A 22619-nucleotide genomic window follows, 5' to 3' on the forward strand; every position below is an offset into this window, starting at 1 on the left:
GCGGTGTTGTGTATGCTAACTACGTGGTAGTGTTTGGTCGGCGCTATATGAAAGCATTAGGGTACTTTCACACTAGCGTTAGAGGAATCCATCAGGATGTTCCGTTGCCGTTTGACAAATGCATTGAAATACTGGATCTGTCTCTCTGGTTTCATCCGGAAAAACGGATCCGGTATTAATTTTTTTCACATTTTTAAAGGTATGCACAGACCGGAAAACCGGATCTATTTTTCTGGAACACTTGGTACCGGATCTGGCATTAATACATTTAAATGGAAATGAATGCCGGATCCGGCATTCTGGCAAGTGTTCCGGCCAAATACCATAAAAGGGACTGAACTGAAGACCTCCAGTTCAGGCCGGGCCTGGGCCTGAAAGCCTAGGGGGAGGCCTGACATGACCAGGTTGGGAGGGAGTGATAGGTGAAGGAAGGTCAGGGAGGGGTTAATGTATGGGAAGAGGAGGCGGCGTGCAGGGGAAGGGGGTAAGGTTTTATAAGAGGGTAGCAGGGGCGGGAAAAGGGTCAGTGCAGGGGGACAGACGTGGTGTAACAGCCCCCACCCACCCACCCTTGAGGAGGCTTCATTTACTGGAGGGAAGGAGGTGTGCGGGGAGTTTTTTGGGTGGTTATGAAGGGGTGGTGTTGAATTGGCTAGGCAGGGAGGGCCTTTTCTGTCATGGCGGCCGAGGCAGGGCGGTGGGGGGGTCCTTGGAGTTGGTGGTTATGGTGGCTCTGGCGTGGTGGGGAGGGAGCCAAAGGAGGCTCTGGACTCCCCAGGTATTGGATGATGGAGTGGCGTATGGCGGGTATCTTCCCTCGTGTTGCCCAGGGTTAACGGGTTCTGCCTCTGAGCTGGCGTTTAATGGCTAGAGGTAATCTGAAGGAGGGGTGTGGGCAGTTAATTGGCTGGTTTATGGGGCTCCAATGACCCTCCCCATGTTTTTCAGTGAAGGCTATGTGGGCGGGCCTCCAGGTAGGGAGGCCTTGGGGACGTTGTTATTTAATAAGTTATGTTATTTATGTTTATAATAAAATGGCTGCTGTGGCCAATTAAAACCACCCATGTTGTCGTGTCTTTTTGGGGAATGGGGTAAATTATGGGAAGCGATTCGACAATACCCTGGTCATGATGCATACTGAATGGATTGCTTTCCATTCAGAATGCATGGTGCCATATGAGCAATTACTCATACTGAATAATCAAACTTAACTTCTAAACTGGTTAAAAGAAACACAAAACAAAGATTGTAGTAGAAATTGGCCGTGGTCTTTTATTAAGGGTTACATAAATATAATAATACTGATAAAATCACCATAATAATGAAATAAATAACCAATAAATAAATACTCATTTAAAATTCATTGAGTCCACAATTGTCCCCCCAGCAAAGCTGGGTGACTAACCCCCCTTCAATATCAGACCACGACTTTAAATGTATTTTTATTTTTTATATTCTAAAATAATGGGAGGGCGGGCGGGACGGCGTCCTCTTCTTCCAGGCTCCGCGGCGGACAAGCTCCGGACCTGATGCGACCTTCCTTAAATATTCGATTTTCCCGCCCCAGAAATCTTAATCTCCAATCAGGAACAGGCAGAAAACAGGTACCTCAGCAACAGGTAGGCAACCAGGTACCAATCAGATTGCAGCATTAGAATCACCTCAGAAAATGTAAAAATGACATTCATTAGAATACAAAAGGCGGGAAAATGAGAGAAATTATAAATCCCAATTAACCCTTACCCTGATGCTCAATGACACCATGGTGGGCATTCAGTATGCCTTCTGTGCCCACTATCATTAGGACAAAACTACAGCGTTTTTTTTTTTGTATTAAGCCCCTAGGACGGAACTCAATACCGGAAAACTTTAACGCTAGTGTGAAAGTACACTAATTCGGACATTGTATTATTTAGGCACTTTGGAGGAGATTTATCAAACTGGTGTAAAGTAGAACTGGTTTAGTTGCCCTAGCTTCTTTGGAAGGTGGAATCTGGTTGCTTTAGGCAACTAGACCAGTTCTACTTTACACCAGTTTGATAACTCTCCCCCGGTATGTTGATATTATTTGTGCATAGAATGGCAGTTTGTGTGTGAACTGTAGTGTTAGGTGGGCACTATATGTCAGTATTAGGCCTCATGCACACGGCCGTTGTTTTGTTTTGGCGGATCGGATGCGGACCCATTCACTTCAATGGGGCCGCAAAAGATGAGGACAGCACTCCGTGTGGTGTCCGCAACCGTTGCTCCGTTCCGCGGCCCCGCAAAAAAAAAAAATAACATGTCCTATTCTTGTCCGCGCTTTGCAGACAAGAATAGGCAGTTATATTAAAGACTGTCCATGCCGTTCGGCGATTTGCAGACCGCAAAATGCACAACGGTCGTGTGCATGTAGCCTTATTCAGATACTGTATTACTTAGGCATGGAATGGTGATATTATTTTTGCACAGAATGGCAGTATTGTGTTTGAACTACTGTATATGGGATTGTTAGGTGGGTACTATATGTCAGGATTATTTAGATACAGAAGGGTAGCACTGTGTGCACTTTATTAAAGCATTATTTGACTTTACATGGCAGTGTTCAGCGCTATGATTGCAATTGGAGAAAAACACTAGAAATAATGTATTGTATTTGGGTACAGTATACACCTTATGCCTTGGAGGGGAGACCTCTGATTACAGTATAGTTCCGTTTTTCCATCACAAGATACATGCCTGAATTGCTGGTAACGTTATGTAACTGGTAACTGCAGTATATGACGCTATGATATATTTTGCCTTCCAGGAGATGACAACTCGGGAAGAAAAGTGATCACATTCAGTTGCTGCCGTCTCCCTCCTTGTCATGAGATTGATCATGTCCGACTCCTGGAGTAAGTCATAGCATTTATACCACAGGCAATGTTATCCTACAGCACTAGATTAGTGGATTAGTGCCACAGTGCCCCAGAGGTGGCAATTAGAGAGGAGCAAAGTATTAAAAGGTTTGATTCGGCTGCTTCGGCGGATTTTACAAAAAAAGTTTGCTTCCTGACAAGCTACTTTGTCACGAAGTGCATTTCATTGTAAGTAGTGGGCGCAATGACCCCATCATTGTACCCCTCAGATGCCGCGTTCATAGCTGATCGTGGCATCTGAAAGTAATAATACAGTGTAAAATTGGAGAAAAAAAAAGATACTCAACTTCAATCAAGATGGCGACTCTTTGTGCTCAAATGGAGGAGGTAAGTATGTTTTTTTTTAATTACAACCATTTAGGTCAAATCGATTTACTACCATGAAGCACAAGGAAATTCGGCTTCTCGGCGAATCAATTTTTTCCCTGAAATTCAGATCGGATTCACTGAACACTAGTGGCGATGGGCATAGGCTTCATAAGCACTTCCAACAGACTTTATATAGGAAAAATATTCCCTGGATGAGTTGTCAGAGATGTGCTACATGACAGCCCAGTGATTTAGCGGTATAAGGCCTCATGCAAACGACCGTTGTTCCGTTCCGCAAAATGGGGTTCCGTTGTTCTGTGATCTGTTTCCGTTTTTGTTTCCGTGTGTCTTCCTTTATTTTTGGAGGACCACCAGACATAAAGGAATGTAAAAAAAAGTCTAGGACAGGTTTGCCATGAAAATGATAGGAAAAAAACGGACGCGGACGACAATCTTGTGTGCCTCCGCGTTTTTTAGCGGTCCCATTGACTTGAATGGGTCCGCAAGCCGTTTTCCGTGAAAATAATAGGACAGGTTTTATTTTTTTGACAGACTGGAACCACGGTTCACAGACGCGGATTGCAAACGGTGCATTAGCCGAGTTTTCAACGGACCCATTGAAAATCAATGGCTCGGCAGAAAATCACGAAAAACTGCGCAACGGACACGGAATAAAACTGTTGTGTGCATGAGGCCTAAAAAGCTGGCATAGGCTGTATATTATTAGAAGAGGCACATCATTCCACCTGAACCCAATTTCATACACCCTATTACAGAATTTAGAGTTAATCAAGGGGGGGGGAATGGCTAAAAAGAGAGTTTTCTGCTATGTAGGACCCGCAAAGTCTATGCATTACATAGACAACCTATTTTGAAGGGAATTGTGTAATGCCTTATTTCACCTGTGGAGGCACTGCAGGAGGATTGAACCCTTGCAGATGACAGCAATTACGGTATATACCATTTTTATGATCAATCCAGTAAGACTGGACTGCGCAAAACATGCAAGGGTAGAGCAATGAGAAATGCTATTAGCTTGTCAATGGGTTGTATAGAAATAAAATAAAAAAAGTCTGCTTTCTTCTAAAAACATCACCACAGGTATCCATGGCTTGCATGTGTTATTGATACTCCCGTCTGTTGATGTGAATGGAGGCTGAGCAGCAATACCACACACAACCAGTAGTCATGTGCTGAGTCGTTTATGGCGGATAGCAATCCCTTTAAGGCCTATATCATGCTGCTGTTCCATTACAAAAACTTAACAGAAGTGTTCTAGGTAGATAATTATTTTTTTTAATTAATCCTGGCAAAGCCTAGACATGGTACAGATTATTGCCCGAGGCTCTGAGTATAAACCTGTATCCTCTAATGGCTTTCATGTCAGTAAAATGTCACAATACATTCTATTAAGTGAGGTTTAGTCGCCCAGAGCATATGATGTACGCCGTGTGAAGCTTCTGCACAGTTGCAACCCCTTTTCCTTCATATTTACCATAAGGACATTTCTAATGTGTGATATTTTTTAACACTTTGAAATCTGACTGGAGCAACATTCTTGTATTATTAGTCTCCATACTGCGACATTCAATCGAACATATTCTGTATGAATCCATGGCAAGAAACTTAAAATTGAGGCACGCTGAAGGACAGAATGGGCCTACAGCCTCCAAAATGGCTGACTATGATTGACTTTAAAGTGTTGCCCCATCCTGGCCTTCCATGGTGAGATGGAACCAGCCTAGGCAGACCACTTGCTTCACCTCAAAACGTAAAACACCTAGATGTGAAGACCTTTCAGGTGAGCTGCGTCGTGGCCTGCAGCATGTCTTCACTTTAGGCCGACTCTTCACTAATGGCCGACTCTAGTGACTGACTGGGGTGAGAGACACCTCAGTCAGTCAGTTTGTGGCTGCAGTTCACGCTCAGACAGTTCAATGTGGTCGAGAAGGAACAACCCTTTAAGTTCCATGAGGAAACTAACAATTATTTGGGCCGATTCAGTGTTAAGTGATGCGGTGTGTGAAAAACTTCTCAGAATAATTATCTCTTTTTATAATCATTTTTGTCTTTCAGATATCTGAAATACACGTTAGACCAGTATGTGGAGAATGACTACACTGTGGTCTATTTTCACTATGGTCTAAACAGCAGGAACAAACCCTCGCTGAGCTGGCTACAGAGCGCCTATAAGGCTTTTGATCGGAAGTAAGTTATTTGTATGTTTTGGTATGCGGTGGCGTATGCAGGGTTTCCTCAAGGGAAGGGGTACTGTTATCTTATATGTTCAAGTCTCACTTTACACATAAAGACCCAGGAGTCACCAGACTGCTGTTATAGGGGGCACTCCAACCTACACAGGGAGCAGTCAACGTACATAGCCAGACTGCTGTTATAGGGGGCACTCCAACCTACACAGGGAGCAGTCAAACGTACATATCCAGACTGCTGTTATAGGGGGCACTCCAACCTACACAGGGAGCAGTCAAACGTACATAGCCAGACTGCTTTATAGGGGGCACTCCAACCTACACAGGGAGCAGTCAAACGTACATAGCCAGACTGCTGTTATATGGGGCACTCCAACCTACACAGTCAGAATACTGTTATAGGGAGTTGTCAAAGCTACATAGTCAAACTGCTGTTATAGTGGGCACTCTGCTGGTATAGGGCCACTATACAATATATAGCCAGACAACTGTTATTCGGGGTGCTACATTTACTGCATAGCTAGACTGCTGTTGTACAAAGCCATCAAGCCCATAGCCACACTGCTGTTAAAGGGGGCTCTCTACACTATGCAGCCAGACTTCTATTATAGGGGGTCCTAGACTACATAGACAGACTGCTGGTATAGGAGCCACTCTACTACACTATATAGCCAGACTGTTATTCGGGTGCTACACTTGCTGCATAGCCAGATTGCTTTTATAGGAGAGTGCTCTAGACTACATAGCCAGACTGCTGATATAGGGGGCACTACAATACATAGCCAGACTGCTGATATAGGAGGCACTACAATACATAGCCAGACTGCTGATATAGGAGGCAATACAATACATAGGCAGACTGCTGATATAGGAGGCAATACAATACATAGGCAGACTGCTGATATAGGAGGCACTACAATACATAGGCAGACTGCTGATATAGGAGGCACTACAATACATAGCCAGACTGCTGATATAGGAGGCACTACAATACATAGCCAGACTGCTGATATAGGAGGCACTACAATACATAGCCAGACTGCTGATATAGGAGGCACTACAATACATAGCCAGACTGCTGATATAGGAGGCACTACAATACATAGCCAGACTGCTGATATAGGAGGCACTACAATACATAGGCAGACTGCTGATATAGGAGGCACTACAATACATAGCCAGACTGCTTTTAGTCATAATATAATGGTATAATATTTAGAGATGAGCAAATCGAATCCCACGAAGTGGAATTCATTCCGAATTTCAGGATTAATTCAATTCACCTCGAAGTCGAATTTACTTGTGCTTCGTGTCAGCGAATCAATTTAACCTGAAATAGTGTAAGAAAAAACAAAAAATTCAAACTTACCTCCTCCATTTGCTCGCGATAGTCCGCCAGCCTCCATCTTGATTGAGGATCTCGGCCAAAATCACGTGCGTGTTGACGTAATCTCACGCCGCGCGAAATTTTGCTCCAGCTCTTCAAGCAAGATGGCGGTGGCCGGCCCGTCGCAAGTAAATGGAGGCGGTAAGTTTGATTTTACATCTTTTTTTATTGTTAATTTTACACAGTTTTTACAATCAGATGCAGCGATCATGTATAAGGGGTACAATGACGGGGCGGAGCTCCCTGTCATTGCACCCGCTACTTACAAAAAAATGCGCTTTGTGACAAAGTAATTCGTCATTAAGCTAATTTTGGGGTAAAATTCGGTGAATGGGCCGAATCAAACTTTTCAATTATTCATTCATCTCTAATAATAATAATAATGTATAGCATATTATAATGTGTGTATTAATGTCCCAGTAGTGCCCCATGAATTATAATACTTCCCCCTGGTCGTGCTCTGGCCTGTATTAATACCGCTAGTAGTGCCCCATGAATTATAATACTTCCCCCTTGTCGTGCTCTGGCCTGTATTAATACCGCTAGTAGTGTCCCATGAATTATAATTAGAGACTAGCTAATTTCTAAAAAAAAATTATTCGGCCAGTTCGCCGAATTTCCAGACAAAATTTGGTTTAATCCGAATTTATTTGCAGAGAATCGCATAAAAAAATTGCTATTTTCTGGCTGCAGAGAGCCTTTATAGTGGTGTAGAACACTGTGCCTTGCAGTAACACGCATAGGGAGTCTGCTGTGGTAGTGAAACAATACTGTGAGTCAGTATGACATGTAGATGACAGGCGAAGCTCTTAGAATCACTGCACACTTCACTTATTTGGGCAGTCACGGGGCCAACACTGACGAAATAACTCAAATGTGAACTCGGCCTTACAGGTCAATGTTAGCGCCAGGTATAAAGAATCGTGCAGAGGCCCAAGATCCTACTATAGCGTAAAAGAGCGGACTCCTTTTACACCAATTCACTGATTCCACATTTCTATAGAACCTGTCGTATTACACACTTACACAAGTAGAGCTCCCTGACAGAGTGGAGAGGGTGTCAGCAGTAAGTTTGCGTTGACGTCCCTAATTATTTTGCCCTTCCTCTGATCTTGCAGAACAATAACCCCAAAAAACAGATTCTGTCTGTGGAGCATCTGCCTTCACTCGGTCAGCATTTGGTCAGTAATCCATCAGTATTGCTAAGGCAAAAAAAACAGGAGTGGATCCAAAACAGAGATGATTAGTGAATGGAATATTTGCATGTCTTCTGTGTTTTGTACCCACTCCTGTTTTTGGCTACCAAATCATAAGCCAATTCTGATGCAAAATAGGGACGTCATGCAGGCCTTACAGCTGTTACATAGACAGGATCCGTTGTGCGTCTCATTTTTCCTTCCTTCTGACAGATCAGAAAAAGGTTCAAATAAATGATGATGTTAGCCAGGCCGAAAGGCAAAATAGTGGCCCAGTCCTGAAGTGGGGAGGGTAGGAACAGCATGAGAAGTCCATAGAGTGGCCCTATGACATAGTGGTGAGATTGAAGCAGCATAAGGAGACCACAGATTGGCACGATGACAATGAATGGCCCAATGACAATGTGGAGGTGGCAGCAGCAGCATCAGGAGGCCACAGGCCACAGAGTGGCACAATGACAGTGTGGAGGTGGCAGCAGCATCAGGAGGCCACAGAGTGGCACAATACCAGTGTGGAGGTGGCAGCAGCAGCATCAGGAGGCCACAGAGTGGCACAATACCAGTGTGGAGGTGGCAGCAGCAGCATCAGGAGGCCACAGAGTGGCACAATGACAGAGTAGGGAGGTTGGTGGAAATACCAGTACCAGCTGAAGATGGTGGGTGAAAGAAGGAGCACTTGGCATCAGATGTGTGGCATCAGGCGGGTGGCAGCATCAGAATAGTAGCTGAGGCAGGTAGCCATAAGAAACCCGTTTCTTTTGTCAAAGTGTTGGTGTGGCACCATGGATAATCTAGTCTGATGCATCAGTCATTGGTGGGTGGAAATCCTGGCTGATCCACGCCTGATTCATCTTGACAAAGGTCAGTCTCTCCACATTTTGGGTGGACAGGCGAGTTCTTCTTGGGGTAACTATGGCCCGCCACACTAAACACCCGCTCTGATGCCAAATTACTGGCCGGGCAGGACAGCTTTTCCAGGGCAAACTCTGCCAGTTGCGGCCACAAATCCAGTTTGGCTGCCCAGTAGTCCAGCGGATCTTCAATGTGGGGTGGCAGGGTGCTATCTAAGTATGCCACCACCAGCTGGTTCAGGTCCTGCTCCAAATCTAGCTGCTGCTGCTGCTGGTAAATAGTTTCTTCAGTAGGCGTGTAAAGAAAGCTGCTTATCAGGGACTCTAGACTCAAGGCCTCAAGTTGCTGCTGATGGATCCTAAACTGCTCCTACCACCACACCCTGCCACCGCCGCCATGGCAGAGGAGCGTTAGCACAGAGAGCCCCTCAGGGTCAGACCTGAGAGAGGATGTACGATGGCGCAGATTGGCAGCGGCCAACTGACTACATATGATGTCTCTAGTTGCTGCGGCAGGCTGGACCACTACATCGGAGCCATGGTTCTCCCAAGCCACTTTATGGTGACGCTGCATATGTTGATGCAGGGCCGTGGTGCCAACATTGGCACCCTGGCTACGCTTCACCTTCTGCCCACAGATTCTACAAATGGCTATGTTCACCTCCTCTGTAGTGATCAGCGGCAGGGGCAACATTGTAATTTGCGATATTTCGCTAATATTTTGTAGAATATTTGTGAATTCGAATATTCGTTATATTCTACATTCTTTTTTTTTTTACTCGAAAATAGGCAAGGTAATGATCGCGTAATATGCGAATATTATGTGATCAATACAGGCGTGGGTCAAAATCTAATAAATAGCACTGTAGAATATAGTGCTATATATTTGTTTTTAGAATATTCAGCATTTTTTCCATCTGAACACATGATTGTCCCAAAAGCAATTTAAGCAGGGAGGAATCATGACATCAGATAGAAAAAAATATATATATTCTAAAAAACGAATAATAATTCGTTTTTTTTGAATATTCGTCATTTTTTTCCATCTGAAGTGAACACTGTTCACTAAGTGAACATTGTTCAGTGTTCACTTCAGATGGAAAAAAATAATGAATAATCTAAAAAACTAACATATAGCACTATATTCAATATAGTGCTATATATTCGTTTTTTAGAATATTCATCATTTTTTTGTATCTGAAGTGAACACTGTTCACTTCAGAGAGGAAAAAAATTACGAATATTCTAAAAACTAATATATAGCACTATATTAAATATAGTGCTATATATTTGTTTTTTAGAATATTCATATTTTTTTTCCATCTGAAGTCATGATTCCTCCCAGCTTAAGTTGCTTGCGGGCCAATGACTCATTGGCCCACAAGCAAGAAGCAGGGAGGAATCATGATTTCAGATGGAAAAAAATGACGAATATTTGAAAAATGAATATATAGCACTATATTCAAAATATTCGCGAATTCTCGAAGTTGTGATATTCGAGATAAAAATTTGCTTTTCGAATATTTGCGCTCAACACTACTCTGGCGGCTTAACAAAAACTGCCACGCCACTGAGAAGCCATAATAAAAACCACTTACCTCTCCTGCTCCTGGACGCCACCGCTCCTCACCATTGCGATCCTCTTCATCCTGCTGTCAGCTGTGTATCGTGGCGCACAGCCAATAGCTGAGCCGAGGACCAGGAAGCGGTGAGTACAGATCCTTCACCACTTCCTGATCCTCCGGTACTAATGAAGCGCTTCCATAATGGAAGCGCTTCATTAGTACCGCATTAAAGACGGCCCTAATCGCCGCGGCCCGGCAAACAATCTTCCAGGGCCCGGTCCTGGGCCGCAGCCCGGCGGTTGTGGACCGCTGCTTTAGAACATATAACTGCACTGCTGAACGGCAAAATATATATTTTTTGCCACTAATACACGGCCAAAAGGGGTTTAATGTCCTCACTTCACCACACAACAGTAAATACTTTTTTTTTGTGCCTCAATACACGCAAAAAAGGGCTTTAGAGCATATAACTGCACCGTTGAACGGCAAATATATATATTTTGTCACTAATGCACGCCAAAAAGGGATGTAATTTTCTCACTTTGCCACACAACTGCTAATAAGCCCTTTTTTCCCACTAATACAAGCCAAAAAATGCTTTCGAACATATAACTGCACCGCACATGGGCAAATAAGACATAGAAATATTTCCTTGTAATAAACCTTGTTGGTGGCTGTATCAAACAGCACTTGCACCCCAATAATAACGGTTTGCTGGAATTACAGAGCTGTGTAATGGCAATTTGGATCGCCAGTCAGTGCAGCAAGGTGTAATAGGATTGTTCCTATTACTCGGGCTGTAAACTCCCCTACTGAACCCTGTTCTGCTTCAATACTGTGGAACAGGGATGTCAAACTCGTGGCCCTCCAGCTGTTGCAAAACTACAACTCCCATCATGCCTGAGCATACTACAGCTATCAGGGAATGATGGGAGTTGTAGTTTTGCAACATCTGGAGGGCCATGAGTTTGACATCCATGCTGTGGAATGATTCCTCCCTATCCTTTCCCTAAACTTCTATACAGCAAAATAAAATCCTCACAGGAAAACTCACCAATGTGTGGTATAGGCAAGTGCCAGAGCTTAATGTTTATTGAGATCCTGCCCCCTCATCTTCCTAGGCATCTCTGCAAGAGACAACCAGGTTACTGTATATGCAATGGGCCCACCACGGCCACGCCTTGGGTATCCTTATAGAAAAAGTGAACGTGATGCCAGCTTTGGTCAAGCAGCAGAAGCACAAGGCTCCCTTTGTAGATTTGTAGATTGTAATGTTGGTACCCAGATGTAGGATTGCCAGAGTGGTGCAGGGTGTTATGGACACGTGTCAGAATGTTCCTCCGTTGATATCAGTGGATCCCAGATATGATGTGGTCCAAAGCAGTGCAAAAGGGATACATGAATTGGATGATGGACAAGGGGAATAAATGGAGTCCAGACTTTGGAGTAACATTGAACAGTTGCTTTACTTTGCATAAACTGGTAATCCAGCAGTTTTTGGCTTAACTTTGGCAGGCAAATTCTTCTTCTGCAGCTATCTCAGCTCTGCTATGCGGTAGCTAAATAAATAGGAAACTCTTCCTCTTCTGCTGGAACTTAAATTAGCTGTAGTTTGTAGTCTGTCTTATAATACTAGGAACTTCTTGTCCTGGCTTTAGAGTACCTCAAGCTTTGGCTCATCTTGAAAGGAGGCAATGCGAGCCCAGGAGGGGAAAAGCAACCATGTAGACTTCAGAGGCAGGGACTCTGGGCCTAGCAGAGCAGGCAGCGCCCTGCTAGCCAGCACACAACCTCTCCCTAAGGAGGGTAGACTAGAACTCCTCACAAACTATCTAAACTCCTCCCTCTAGCTACAGAGGACTGGAAGGAACCAAACTGTTCCTCTCCAGGAAAGCTAACACTGCCAATGTTGTTTGTGCCATCTGCTGGTGGACCAGGTTATTACACTTGAACATAATAATTTCAGGATGAATATGCAAGTTATCAGGCTTTGACACAAAATACATCAGATATTATGTATTAGCACATGGAAATGGTAGTAAGGTGTCAAAAGAAGTAGTAATGGCACTCTGGGTCATTACATATACTGTTTAGCAGTAAGATCCTGAGCACCCCCTAGAGACTTTATGCAGAGAAGTTGAAGCTCTGTTTGAGAAAATGGAGCTCTAAATGCTATAAAGATATAAAATATTAGACCTAACAATCATTTAAACATTGACATTGACTTTAAGGCACCTTTTTATTGCTTGCACTATGTTCTTGTATCCTGAGGAGCATCAAAGGGAGTTTGTCATCAGAAAATGACCAAATGACCTATTGTTTAAATTATGTTATGTTAATTTTTTTAGAATTTTTTTTTGTACTTTTTAGACGTCCCTTTCTATTTCAAAAAAATTATAATAAAAAAAACATATAATTCTGCAATTTTCTCACATTGGCTACTACTTGGCCTAAAATATGCTAAGACTTCCTGTCTTCTGAGAGAATACATGGGTCATAGACGCAATAGACAGGAGCTCACCCCACAGACTCATATTGGAGAGTTTTCTAGGCATGCTCTGTGACCGTAGAAAGGTCAGGAGGGAGTAGACAAGCTGTGATATCATCTATTATGAATGGTGTGTTATCTATGTAGAGGTGTTACTTGCCATTGTAATTCTTCCTGTGATAACAAGATAGCTACTGAAAAGTTACTTGTACCTTACAGTGAATCATGCCCTTGTGGCCAGTGTGAAGATTGCAGGATTATATACATTTTTTTAAAATCTAGATAGCGATATGGAAAAAATAAAATCCTCAAATATACGTTTAACATAAAAATACACTGTCTGTCCCCAAAAAAAAGTCGCCACCAAAAATATTTTGTTGAACCGCCTTCAGCTTTGATTACGACACGCATTAGCTGTGGCATTGTTTCGATAAGCTTCTGCAATGTCACAAGATTTATTTCCATCCAGTGTTGCATTAATTTTTCACCAAGATCTTGCATTGATGATGGTGGAGTCTGACTGCTGAACAAAGCCTTCTCCAGCACATCCCAAAGATTCTCAATGGGGTTAAGGTCTGGACACTGGTGGTCAATTCATGTGTGAAAATGATGTCTCGTGCTCCCTGAACTACTCTTTCACAATTTGAGCCCGATGAATCCTGGCATTGTCATCTTGGAATATGCCTGTGCCATCAGGGAAGCAAAAATCCATTGATGGAATAACCTGGTCATTCAGTATGTTCAGGTAGTCAGCTGACCTCATTCTTGGAGCACATACTGTTGCTGAACCTAGACCTGACCAACTGCAGCAACCCCAGATCATAGCATTACCCCCACAGGCTTGTACAGTAGGCACTAGGCATGATGGGTGCATCACTTCATCTGCCTCTCTTCTTACCCTGATGCGCCCATCACTCTGGAACAGGGTAAATCTGGACTTATCAGACCACATGACCTTCTTCCATTGCTCCAGAGTCCAATCTTTATGCTCTCTAGCAAATTTAAGCTTTTTTTTCTGGTTTTCCTCACTGATTAGTGGTTTTCTTACGGCTACACAGCTGTTCAGTCCCAATCCCTTGGTGTCCCTTTGTATTGTGCGTGTTGAAATGCTCTTACTTTCACTATTAAACATAGCCCTGAGTTCTACTGTTGTTTTTCTTTGACTTGATTTCACCAAATGTTTAAGTGATCGACGATCACGATCATTCAGGATTTTTTCCCGCCACAGTTCTTCCTCGAATACTATGGGTCCCCACTATCCTTCCAATTTTTTATAATGAATGCGTTAGACAGTTCTTAACCCAATTTTAGTAGTTTCTGCAATCTCCTTAGATGTTTTCTCTACTTGATGCATGCCAATGATTTGACCCTTCTCAAACAGACTAACATCTTTTCCACGACCACGAGATGTGTCTTTCGACATGGTTGTTTAAGAAATGAGAAGCAACTCATTGCACCAGTTATATAACTTGTTGCCAGCTGAAAGATAATCGCCCATGCAGTAATTATCCAATAGGAGGCTCATAACTATTTGCTTAGTTAGATCCAGGTGGAGACTTTTTTTTTGGGACAGGCAGTGTATGATCGAAACAATAGGTCTTTTTCTGATGACACATTCCCTTTAAAAGCTGCTTGGGTGGATCTAGCCTTTCAGCTTGTTATATCTCCACTTTGCAGCTTCTCTGGCCTATTATTTCTTATATTTAATGAGAATGCAGATGAGTATCTCAGGCCGCCTTGTGTGCAGAGCAGATCCATTAAACAATGTATTTCATCTTATTTGGATGGAACACTATTGGCGTACACAGCATTTTCGATGAAAGGCTTTGATGGTCTCTTTTGTCCCTGTCTGTTTTGCTGACTGTTCTGTTACATGAATCTTCAAATCACAGTCCTCGAGACTTCATAGAGACTTTTGATAAAATTGACCCAATCATTTCACTGTCACTGTGAACCACAAATCTCAAATGTAAGGTCTTCAAAGTGAGATGAGAATAATGGAACTGAATGTGTCTGTCCTGCAGCTGGAAAATCAACGATGGCATAGTATCCTATAATGGTGTTTACTTACTATACAGCTATGATTTTCGTCTGTTTGTGAAAGTTTAAGGTTTCAAGGATTTCTTATTTTCCAAAATATGTTTGTTGCGGCCCCATAGGAGTGTAGGATGGGAGTGGTAAAGGCTCTGGCTGCAATATTTATTCACAGTGGCAATCCTCACACCGATGCTCCCTAAGGCCAGGGCATTGATAGGAGGGCACACCCTTTCTTCCTTTAGGGCACACTCTGATGTTGGGGCTCCTGCCTGATGGTAGTTGGGGTGCCATTAGGGTTGCAAGTCTGGTGCAGATGCAAGACAGCAGGTGTAGGTGCAGTGGCTGGCATATGGTGCTGGAGTCAGTAACCAGGCCACTGGTATAAACAAATCTCTCTTTAGTAAAGTGCAGAATGGGAGTTGTAGTACATTCAAGTATATCAAGGCACAGTTCCAACAATTTACAATGCTAATCTCTTCCCAATAGCTGTATATAGGCAAACAGCAACAACGAGGATAATAGGAGTAGTAGGCAAACACTTAGCAACCTTACCAAGATGATCACAGGTGTGCAAAACTTTAAAAAATGTGGTAGGCATCCTAGACTACAAAACCTCCATACACATAGCAAGGAAGTATGGTAGGCGCCAGAGACTACAAACCATCCACATGCAAAACGTTTCACAATCAGTTCTACAATTTCTGACTTGGGGTTGCAGATCATCAAACGGTCTGCCAAACCGTAATATAAGTGCGAAAGATGCCATTAACTGTTAATCCTTTCAAAAGCAGTAAAGTCTCAATATTGGCCATAAACAGCAAATACATTACTAGCATGTATGGCCTTGTGTTCCTGGACTGTCTGTGAATGTCATCTCAAGCTTTCCCACAGGGATTGGTGCTGAACTTGCATCCCTTTCACAGACGGGGCTAAAACTCAGAACTGACGGAAAAATACTCATTAGAAAGCTTCTCTCTCAGAGGGGAAAGCTAATTCCCTCTGCTGCATCAGGGAACACTAAACAGTGCAATCTACAAACATCACATAAAGAATACATTTGCAAGTACCCTGTTCTATGGTACTGCACATTCAGTATCAATTCACATGATCTCTGCTTGCTGTCATTTAGTAGGAACATGAATAGTTTGCTGTCATTTAGTAGGAACATGAATAGTTTACTTCCGGAGACAGAACCCTGTCCTGCACATGTGATGATCACACAGGTGCTTGGCTTATTACATACCACAGCTCTGTATTATGTGTGTCCATCACATCACTATGAAGCAATTAAAAGGGTTCTCCAAGTTAAGGTTCTCACTACATTTGGTTGGTGAGAAGTATAATTATCCAGGTCCAATTAAAGGTATCCCATTAGGACAACCACTGTCCATATGCCCTATTAGGGCACACATACCACATAGGCTCGGATCCCTATGTTCAGGACCCCGTTTTATTCCTTTCCTTGTTCTACTAGGTACAAGAAGAATCTAAAGGCTCTGTATGTGGTTCATCCAACTAACTTTATCAAAGTCTTGTGGAAGATATTCAAGCCAGTCATTAGGTGAGCACAAAATAGTGAGCCAGTGTATGTGTACTGTAGACTGTGTAGGTGTTGGTAGGTCTGTGTGTAGAAGTATGTGCACCAGTGTGTGCTCACTATTTTCACATTCAGATATTTCAATACTGGTGGGGCTGTGTAGTTGTCTGGTCATTAAATTTTCTGTATTAAAGGAAATGACCCATTGGTTAAATTTAAGATTTTGTCTAAAAATATGAAATGTTTAAAATATTCCTAAAATTGTGCAGTTTTTGCACTGACCACTGGGCTTAAAACATTTAGACTTCCTGTTCTTTGAGAACAGCCACCGTGTACCATAGATGCAATCGACAGGAGGGACTTCATTGACTTCTGTGGGAGTAGATAAGCTGTGACATCACCTATTGTGAACGGGGGATCCTCTGTTAGATAGAGGTGATATCTGTCATTGTAATGACAATATGATCACTGCTGAAAAATTACCTGTACAGAACAGGAATATTAGGCCTAGTGGTCAGTGCGAAACATGCAGCATTTTAGCTTCTTTTTTTTTTATATAGCTATATGAAAAATTAAAACAAAAATCAAAAACATTCTAAAAAAATGTTAAACATAAAACGTTAAACAATAAGTAATTTTTTTGATGACTCATTCCTATTAAGGATGATATTGTGGTCCTTCACTAAATGATACATACTATACCTATGTTTTTTTTATCTCCATTCATTGTATTAATTGCTTTGTATATTACAATGCATATAAGGCTACTTTCACACTGGCGTTTCTGGGTCCGCTTGTGAGATCCGTTCAGGTCTCTCACAAGCGGCCTAAAACGGATCAGTTAAGCCCCAATGATAAGGATCCGTTCAGAATGCATTAATGTGGCTGTGTTTGGCCTCCATTGCGCTTTTTAGATGGTCACTAAAACGCAGCTTGCAGCGTTTTTGTGACCGTCTGACTATGCGGAGCCAAACGTATCCGTCTAGACTTACAATGTAAGTCAATGGGGCGGATCAGTTTTTCACTGACACAATGGGTGCAATGGAAAACGGATCCGTCCCCCATTGACTTTCAATGTAAGCCAAGACGGATCCGTTTTGACTTAGACTTTTTTTTTAATGAATAATGCAAACTGATCCGTTATTAACGGATACAAGCGTTTGCATTATTCGTGCGGATCCGTCTGTGCAGAAGCAAGAAGGATCCGCACAAAACGCTAGTGTGAAAGTAGCCTAATGACAGTCTGGCACTGCTCGAGGACCTACAGCATGGGAACGTCAACTTCCTGCACTCCAGGTGTTTGAAAACTACAACTCGCAGAGTGCTCCATTCACTTCTAAGGGAGTTATAAGAACAGCCGAGCAAGTTTGCATGCTGGGAGTTGGAGTGTCACAGCAGCTGGAATGCTGAAGGTTGCTGATCCATGACATAGAGGATTAAGAGAGCCCACAGCATAGTGCACCATATATCTGAATGTCTGTTTGGTGGGGTTCAATATCTGAGATCTCCTCCAATCAGCACAATGAAGGGGCCATGTCTTTCCTGTAAACTTGGCATTGCCTTGGCAGCATTTACACAAACAACCTCTGTGCCTTTGAAGGGGACAGAGTGCTTGCAGGAGTGCCACATCCCCAGAGGGCGGACTTCTACCAATCAAACAGTGATGTCCAATCGTTAGGACTGTATTACAACAACAGATTATCTGACCAATATCTTTCCAATCAGACCAATAGTTTGTGTGTAACAAAAGATCTGTGAGTGTAAACGGCCACCTGACCAATGATTGGTTAGAAAATCTGTCAGATAATCTGTTGGTGTAATACAGCCCATAGGAACCCTTTTAAAACTTTAAATAATAAAATTCTGGTTGCCTGCAGCTTCTACTAGAGGGAGCTTACTGCAAACAAAGACCACCCCTGCAGCAGCCAATGCAGGAGAAATGTAGCGTTGTATTCCAGCCATTCAAATGCATGACTGTCCATGTAACTTATGAACGCACTGGGTCAACCAGAACAGGACCCACACTTACACAATCATACTCTGTTCTGGCTGAAAAATGACCTCTGTATGGTGTTCGTTTGTCCCAATAGGGCTTTAGATAAATAATGAAACCTCAACTAGATGTAGACGTTCCTTCTATAATGTATTTTTCTTGGCTGGGAGGTAATCCTTTGCAACAGGCAGAAACAAACAGATTTCCACAGTTCATTCCTTTTCTCCCATAGATTTTTATGTAATTATTTTGTTTTCACGAGCCAAGCGTTGGGTGTGATAAGATCATCAGTGATCTCTAGGCTTCACGTGTAATGTGGAATACTCCGCATTCTGGAACCAATCTACTGTTCTTAGGACTTTCATCTTTCCCCTCCACAAATTAAATTCAGTGCAAATGACAAACTCTATAGGTGCTACAAGATATAATGTAGTAATCTCCCTGTGCCAACCGCTGATAAATTAATCATGTTTGGAAACCTGATTTGCTCGGGGTGATAACATTAACCCTCTATGAGGAAAGCCTCGTCTGGCAGTAGAGGGAGCTCGATAAGACTTATGAACTCTGTAGACAGTAACTCTGGTGTTAATTTTTTCAGTCACAAGTTCGGCAAGAAGGTTCTGTACATGAATCACCTGAGTGACCTTCATGAGCATCTGCGGTTCAATCGGTTGATAATCCCACAGGAAGTCTTGCAGTAAGTGGCACGATATATGGTAGATTTTACTTAATGAGGGGCAACCTAGGGAACTATGCTTAAAACTGGAAACATGAAGCGTGGTAGACATTTATGAAGAGAGTTTCAGTTCAGAAGAAATTTTACTTCATTTTGATATATTATACAAAAAGTTTAAAATACCTCCCTCTTCTGCTGATGTGGGCTCAAGGTGCCATACGAGCACAGCTACCCCACCCATGAGGTACAATAGTGTTACCGAAGTTGTTTCTCCATAGCCAGGACCATATATGCTGTAGAGGTAGCACATTTGACTGCAAAGGGACCCCTGAACTGGTAGAGCCCATAACAGATTGATAACATTCCGACTTTTAATTGGTGGTGAGAACCCAACCGAACAGTCACCACAAGTGCTACAAAGCTATCAAACAAGGTGATGGAAAATGTACTGTGGTCGTGAAAACGGGATGAGAGAATCAGGGCTTCTTGTTACGAATGAGTGTGGTGTGCACAGAGCCGCAGTGGAGCCAGTGCAGAGGATGTGAGTGGTAGTGGCCAGAGGGGTAGCGATAGGGGGTGCAGAGGTAGCAGTCGCTACCGGGCCCAGGAGCCTGAGGGGGGCCCAAAGACCCATGTCCCACTTAAAAAGACACTGGTATTATAAAAAGTGCATGCAGGTCAAGTTAAACCTCTGGCTGGAGGGAAGGGGTTAGGTCAAGAATTTGGCATGGTGGAGGGGGGTTGGGCGTTTCAATTTTTGCCTCAGACAGCATGAAGACTGTGCTTCCCTGACCCTGCCCACAAAGCACTGAACCTATGCACCAGGGCCCATAAGCCTTTAGCTAGGCCCCTGGTAGTGGCCCTGATTAGATGTTGTCATCATGATGTACTCCCTCAGGCCGTCGTTTCCTGGGGTTTTGTGCAGTGAATAAATGACATGAAGGAGACGGACAGAGATCATAGAACAAAGAACATCTTCCTTTATTGAGTACAAGAACAAACAGCAGCACATCCAGCGGCAGTTCGTACAAAGTGCAATCCACCCAGATAATGGGGTATTATGGCTGGCAAAGGGGCAGAAGTTTGCCAGCTGACAATGTCTCTCTCCTGATTTTCTTCCTTATGGCTGTATTCTGGCACCTGTGGCTGTAAGTTTCCACTGTATGATGCAGGCTTCTAGCTATGCCTATCCTGAACTGTGGTGGTGTCTGAACGTGTTTCCCGTCGCCTAGCAGCAGAGTCTGTATAGCTTGTTTGCTTGAGCACTCTGCTTACACAAATATACAGTAGCTTACAGATCTTCTGTAGCCTGGGATCCCGCTCCCTCTCTGGGGCAGTGTTTCTCCTATATGACCTGCCTCTGTGGTCCTTATAGCCTAGAGGAGCGGGAGCTGGATCCCTCACTCGCTCCTTTCTCACTCTTCTAGCTAGTTCTGCCCCTCTCTTGACATAAAGTCCAACAACCCACTCCTACCAAGAAGTCCCATTCCTGTTGCCAAAACACTGCCAACTTTACCCCATCTGCTGGTGAACAAAGTATATAGCATGACATTACATTACATTGCGCTACAAACCATTTACAATAGTAGTACCCCTAGGTCTGGGGTCCTACAGGTGTTGTACCAAGCAGCTCTAGAAAGTCTGCTGTGGGGCATCGCAATCAATATCGCTACAAATCATGCAACAAAAAGGTTAACAAAGTATTATCCCAAAGGGGATAATCTCTTCTAGAGCAGTATTGTTTGGCCTCTACTGTATCAATATAAATTTGACTTCATGGATTAATACTTGCCTGTGCAGTGTCTCAGCAATATCCTTAGTGATAATTAAAGTTGCAGGAAGGTGTTTTCACACCTACTGTATGTTGGAATATTTTCTGGATTTTATTTCTCTATGCAGTCAAATAATAGAATTACTAAAAAGTTAGACAACTATAAAAATAACATATTATTAAAAATTCCTGGTTGAAATAGGGACTGTATATATGCACTAATTTATTACCTTTGATCATAGACATGATACAAAACTACGTGTTCAACAGAAAGGAAGACCCCCACCTGTTAGTAAAGCCCCTCCACCTCGTCCTCCGCTCCCAACACAGCAGTTTGGCGTCAGTCTTCAATAGTAAGTTTTCTATGTTTGTCTAGTTACAGTCATAGTCACTGTATTTTATGTCTCCAATGCTTCTAAACTAAAAAATTAAGCAACTTTGTGAACAGAGTTGATAAAAATGTAATATAGTTTTGTGTATACAGCTCCTATGTGGACCTATGTGTCTCCCTATTTATGGACTAGAAACAAGCCCTGTGTAGCCTGGAGTAGTACATGATGGCACCATTCACTCAAGATTGCTTTGGATTATTTTGCACCCATATTTTCCTGGATTACCAGGATATAGGTATATATGTAGGGGATCAGAGGTAGTCTTTGTCAGTATACAGTAGTGCACTCGTGTGCTTGAGGCGCAGTCTACCAGAGATCTTCCACTTTTTGGTTTTCCTCATGTTTTGGCTCATGTGTTGAAATGGGATGGAGTTTACATAAAGAGACGTGGCTACGTTTTTCTAAAGTATTCCTAATGCCCCTTACCCAGCCAAAGACAAAGCTGCCCATTTCCAGCTGCCTTTCTCAAATGTAATAGTCAGGCGCATAGCTATAAGGAAAGCGGGGAGAGTGGCTGCTTTGGGGCCAGAACTCAGAAGGGGCCCACCTAGGAGGAGGACTAAAAGATTTTATTGTCAGGGTCCCCTCAACAGTATTATAAAATGACAATATATACAGTGACACTGTAGGAAACGGACTGGCTGCTGGGCCTCGACTGGGGATAGTGCTGGGGGAGGAGGACCCTTTCAAAAATTTGTTGTGCGGCCCAGTCATTTCCAGTTACGCCACTGCAATCAGTCCTATAGTCTAAGCCCAGGATGGGGGAAGGACAGGGAGATAAATGAAATGCCTCCATTAAAAAGGTAGAGGACTGCAAGATATATATTTTTTAACCCTTTGGGATATAATTTAGAGCGCAATATCCTTAGGAGGACATTATAATAAGTATCCCAAGTCTTTTTTTTTTTTCTCCTTCATGTTTTTATCTTGTTGGTGCTCAGTATATAAAAGAATAGTCATCTGGCCATTTCAAACACTGTCCCGTGCAAGATGCAGAACGCTATGTTCCTGGGATTATGGAAGAGAAATAATAATCAGATATTCTTGGATAATAAAATATCGAGCTTATTCACTTTCCATTTATCATGTTCCTTTCGTGAAGAGGTCATGTGTAGATTCCAGAGTGTGACGAGACCTCACCTCTTATCTTAAGCGACATATGGTGGGCTCATATCATCAGTATTCCCTCTTTGTTTAGATAGATAACAAGGATGTTGAGTAAATTTTCCACAATCTGTAGATACAATACACTGTGGATTATTTCTGATGATACATTGAGGGTTGTGGTATAATCAAGAAAGTGAAAA

General features: G+C 42.9%; 1 protein-coding gene across 4 annotated transcripts in view; it reads left to right on the forward strand.

Annotated features, from left to right (window-relative positions):
* The window catches only part of LOC122928341 (proline-rich protein 5-like), a 291839-nt gene that overhangs the window by 192050 nt on the left and 77170 nt on the right, over positions 1-22619 (forward strand). For all 4 annotated transcript variants that reach the window (XM_044281096.1, XM_044281091.1, XM_044281093.1 and 1 more), the window contains 5 exons: positions 2789-2876; positions 5286-5417; positions 16418-16504; positions 19072-19170; positions 21163-21273. In XM_044281096.1, the coding sequence (XP_044137031.1) occupies positions 2789-2876; positions 5286-5417; positions 16418-16504; positions 19072-19170; positions 21163-21273 (517 nt within the window). The remainder of the gene's footprint in view (positions 1-2788; positions 2877-5285; positions 5418-16417; positions 16505-19071; positions 19171-21162; positions 21274-22619) is intronic.

The sequence above is a fragment of the Bufo gargarizans genome, chromosome 2 (genome assembly GCF_014858855.1).
Source record: "Bufo gargarizans isolate SCDJY-AF-19 chromosome 2, ASM1485885v1, whole genome shotgun sequence".
Taxonomy (NCBI): Eukaryota; Metazoa; Chordata; class Amphibia; order Anura; family Bufonidae; genus Bufo; species Bufo gargarizans.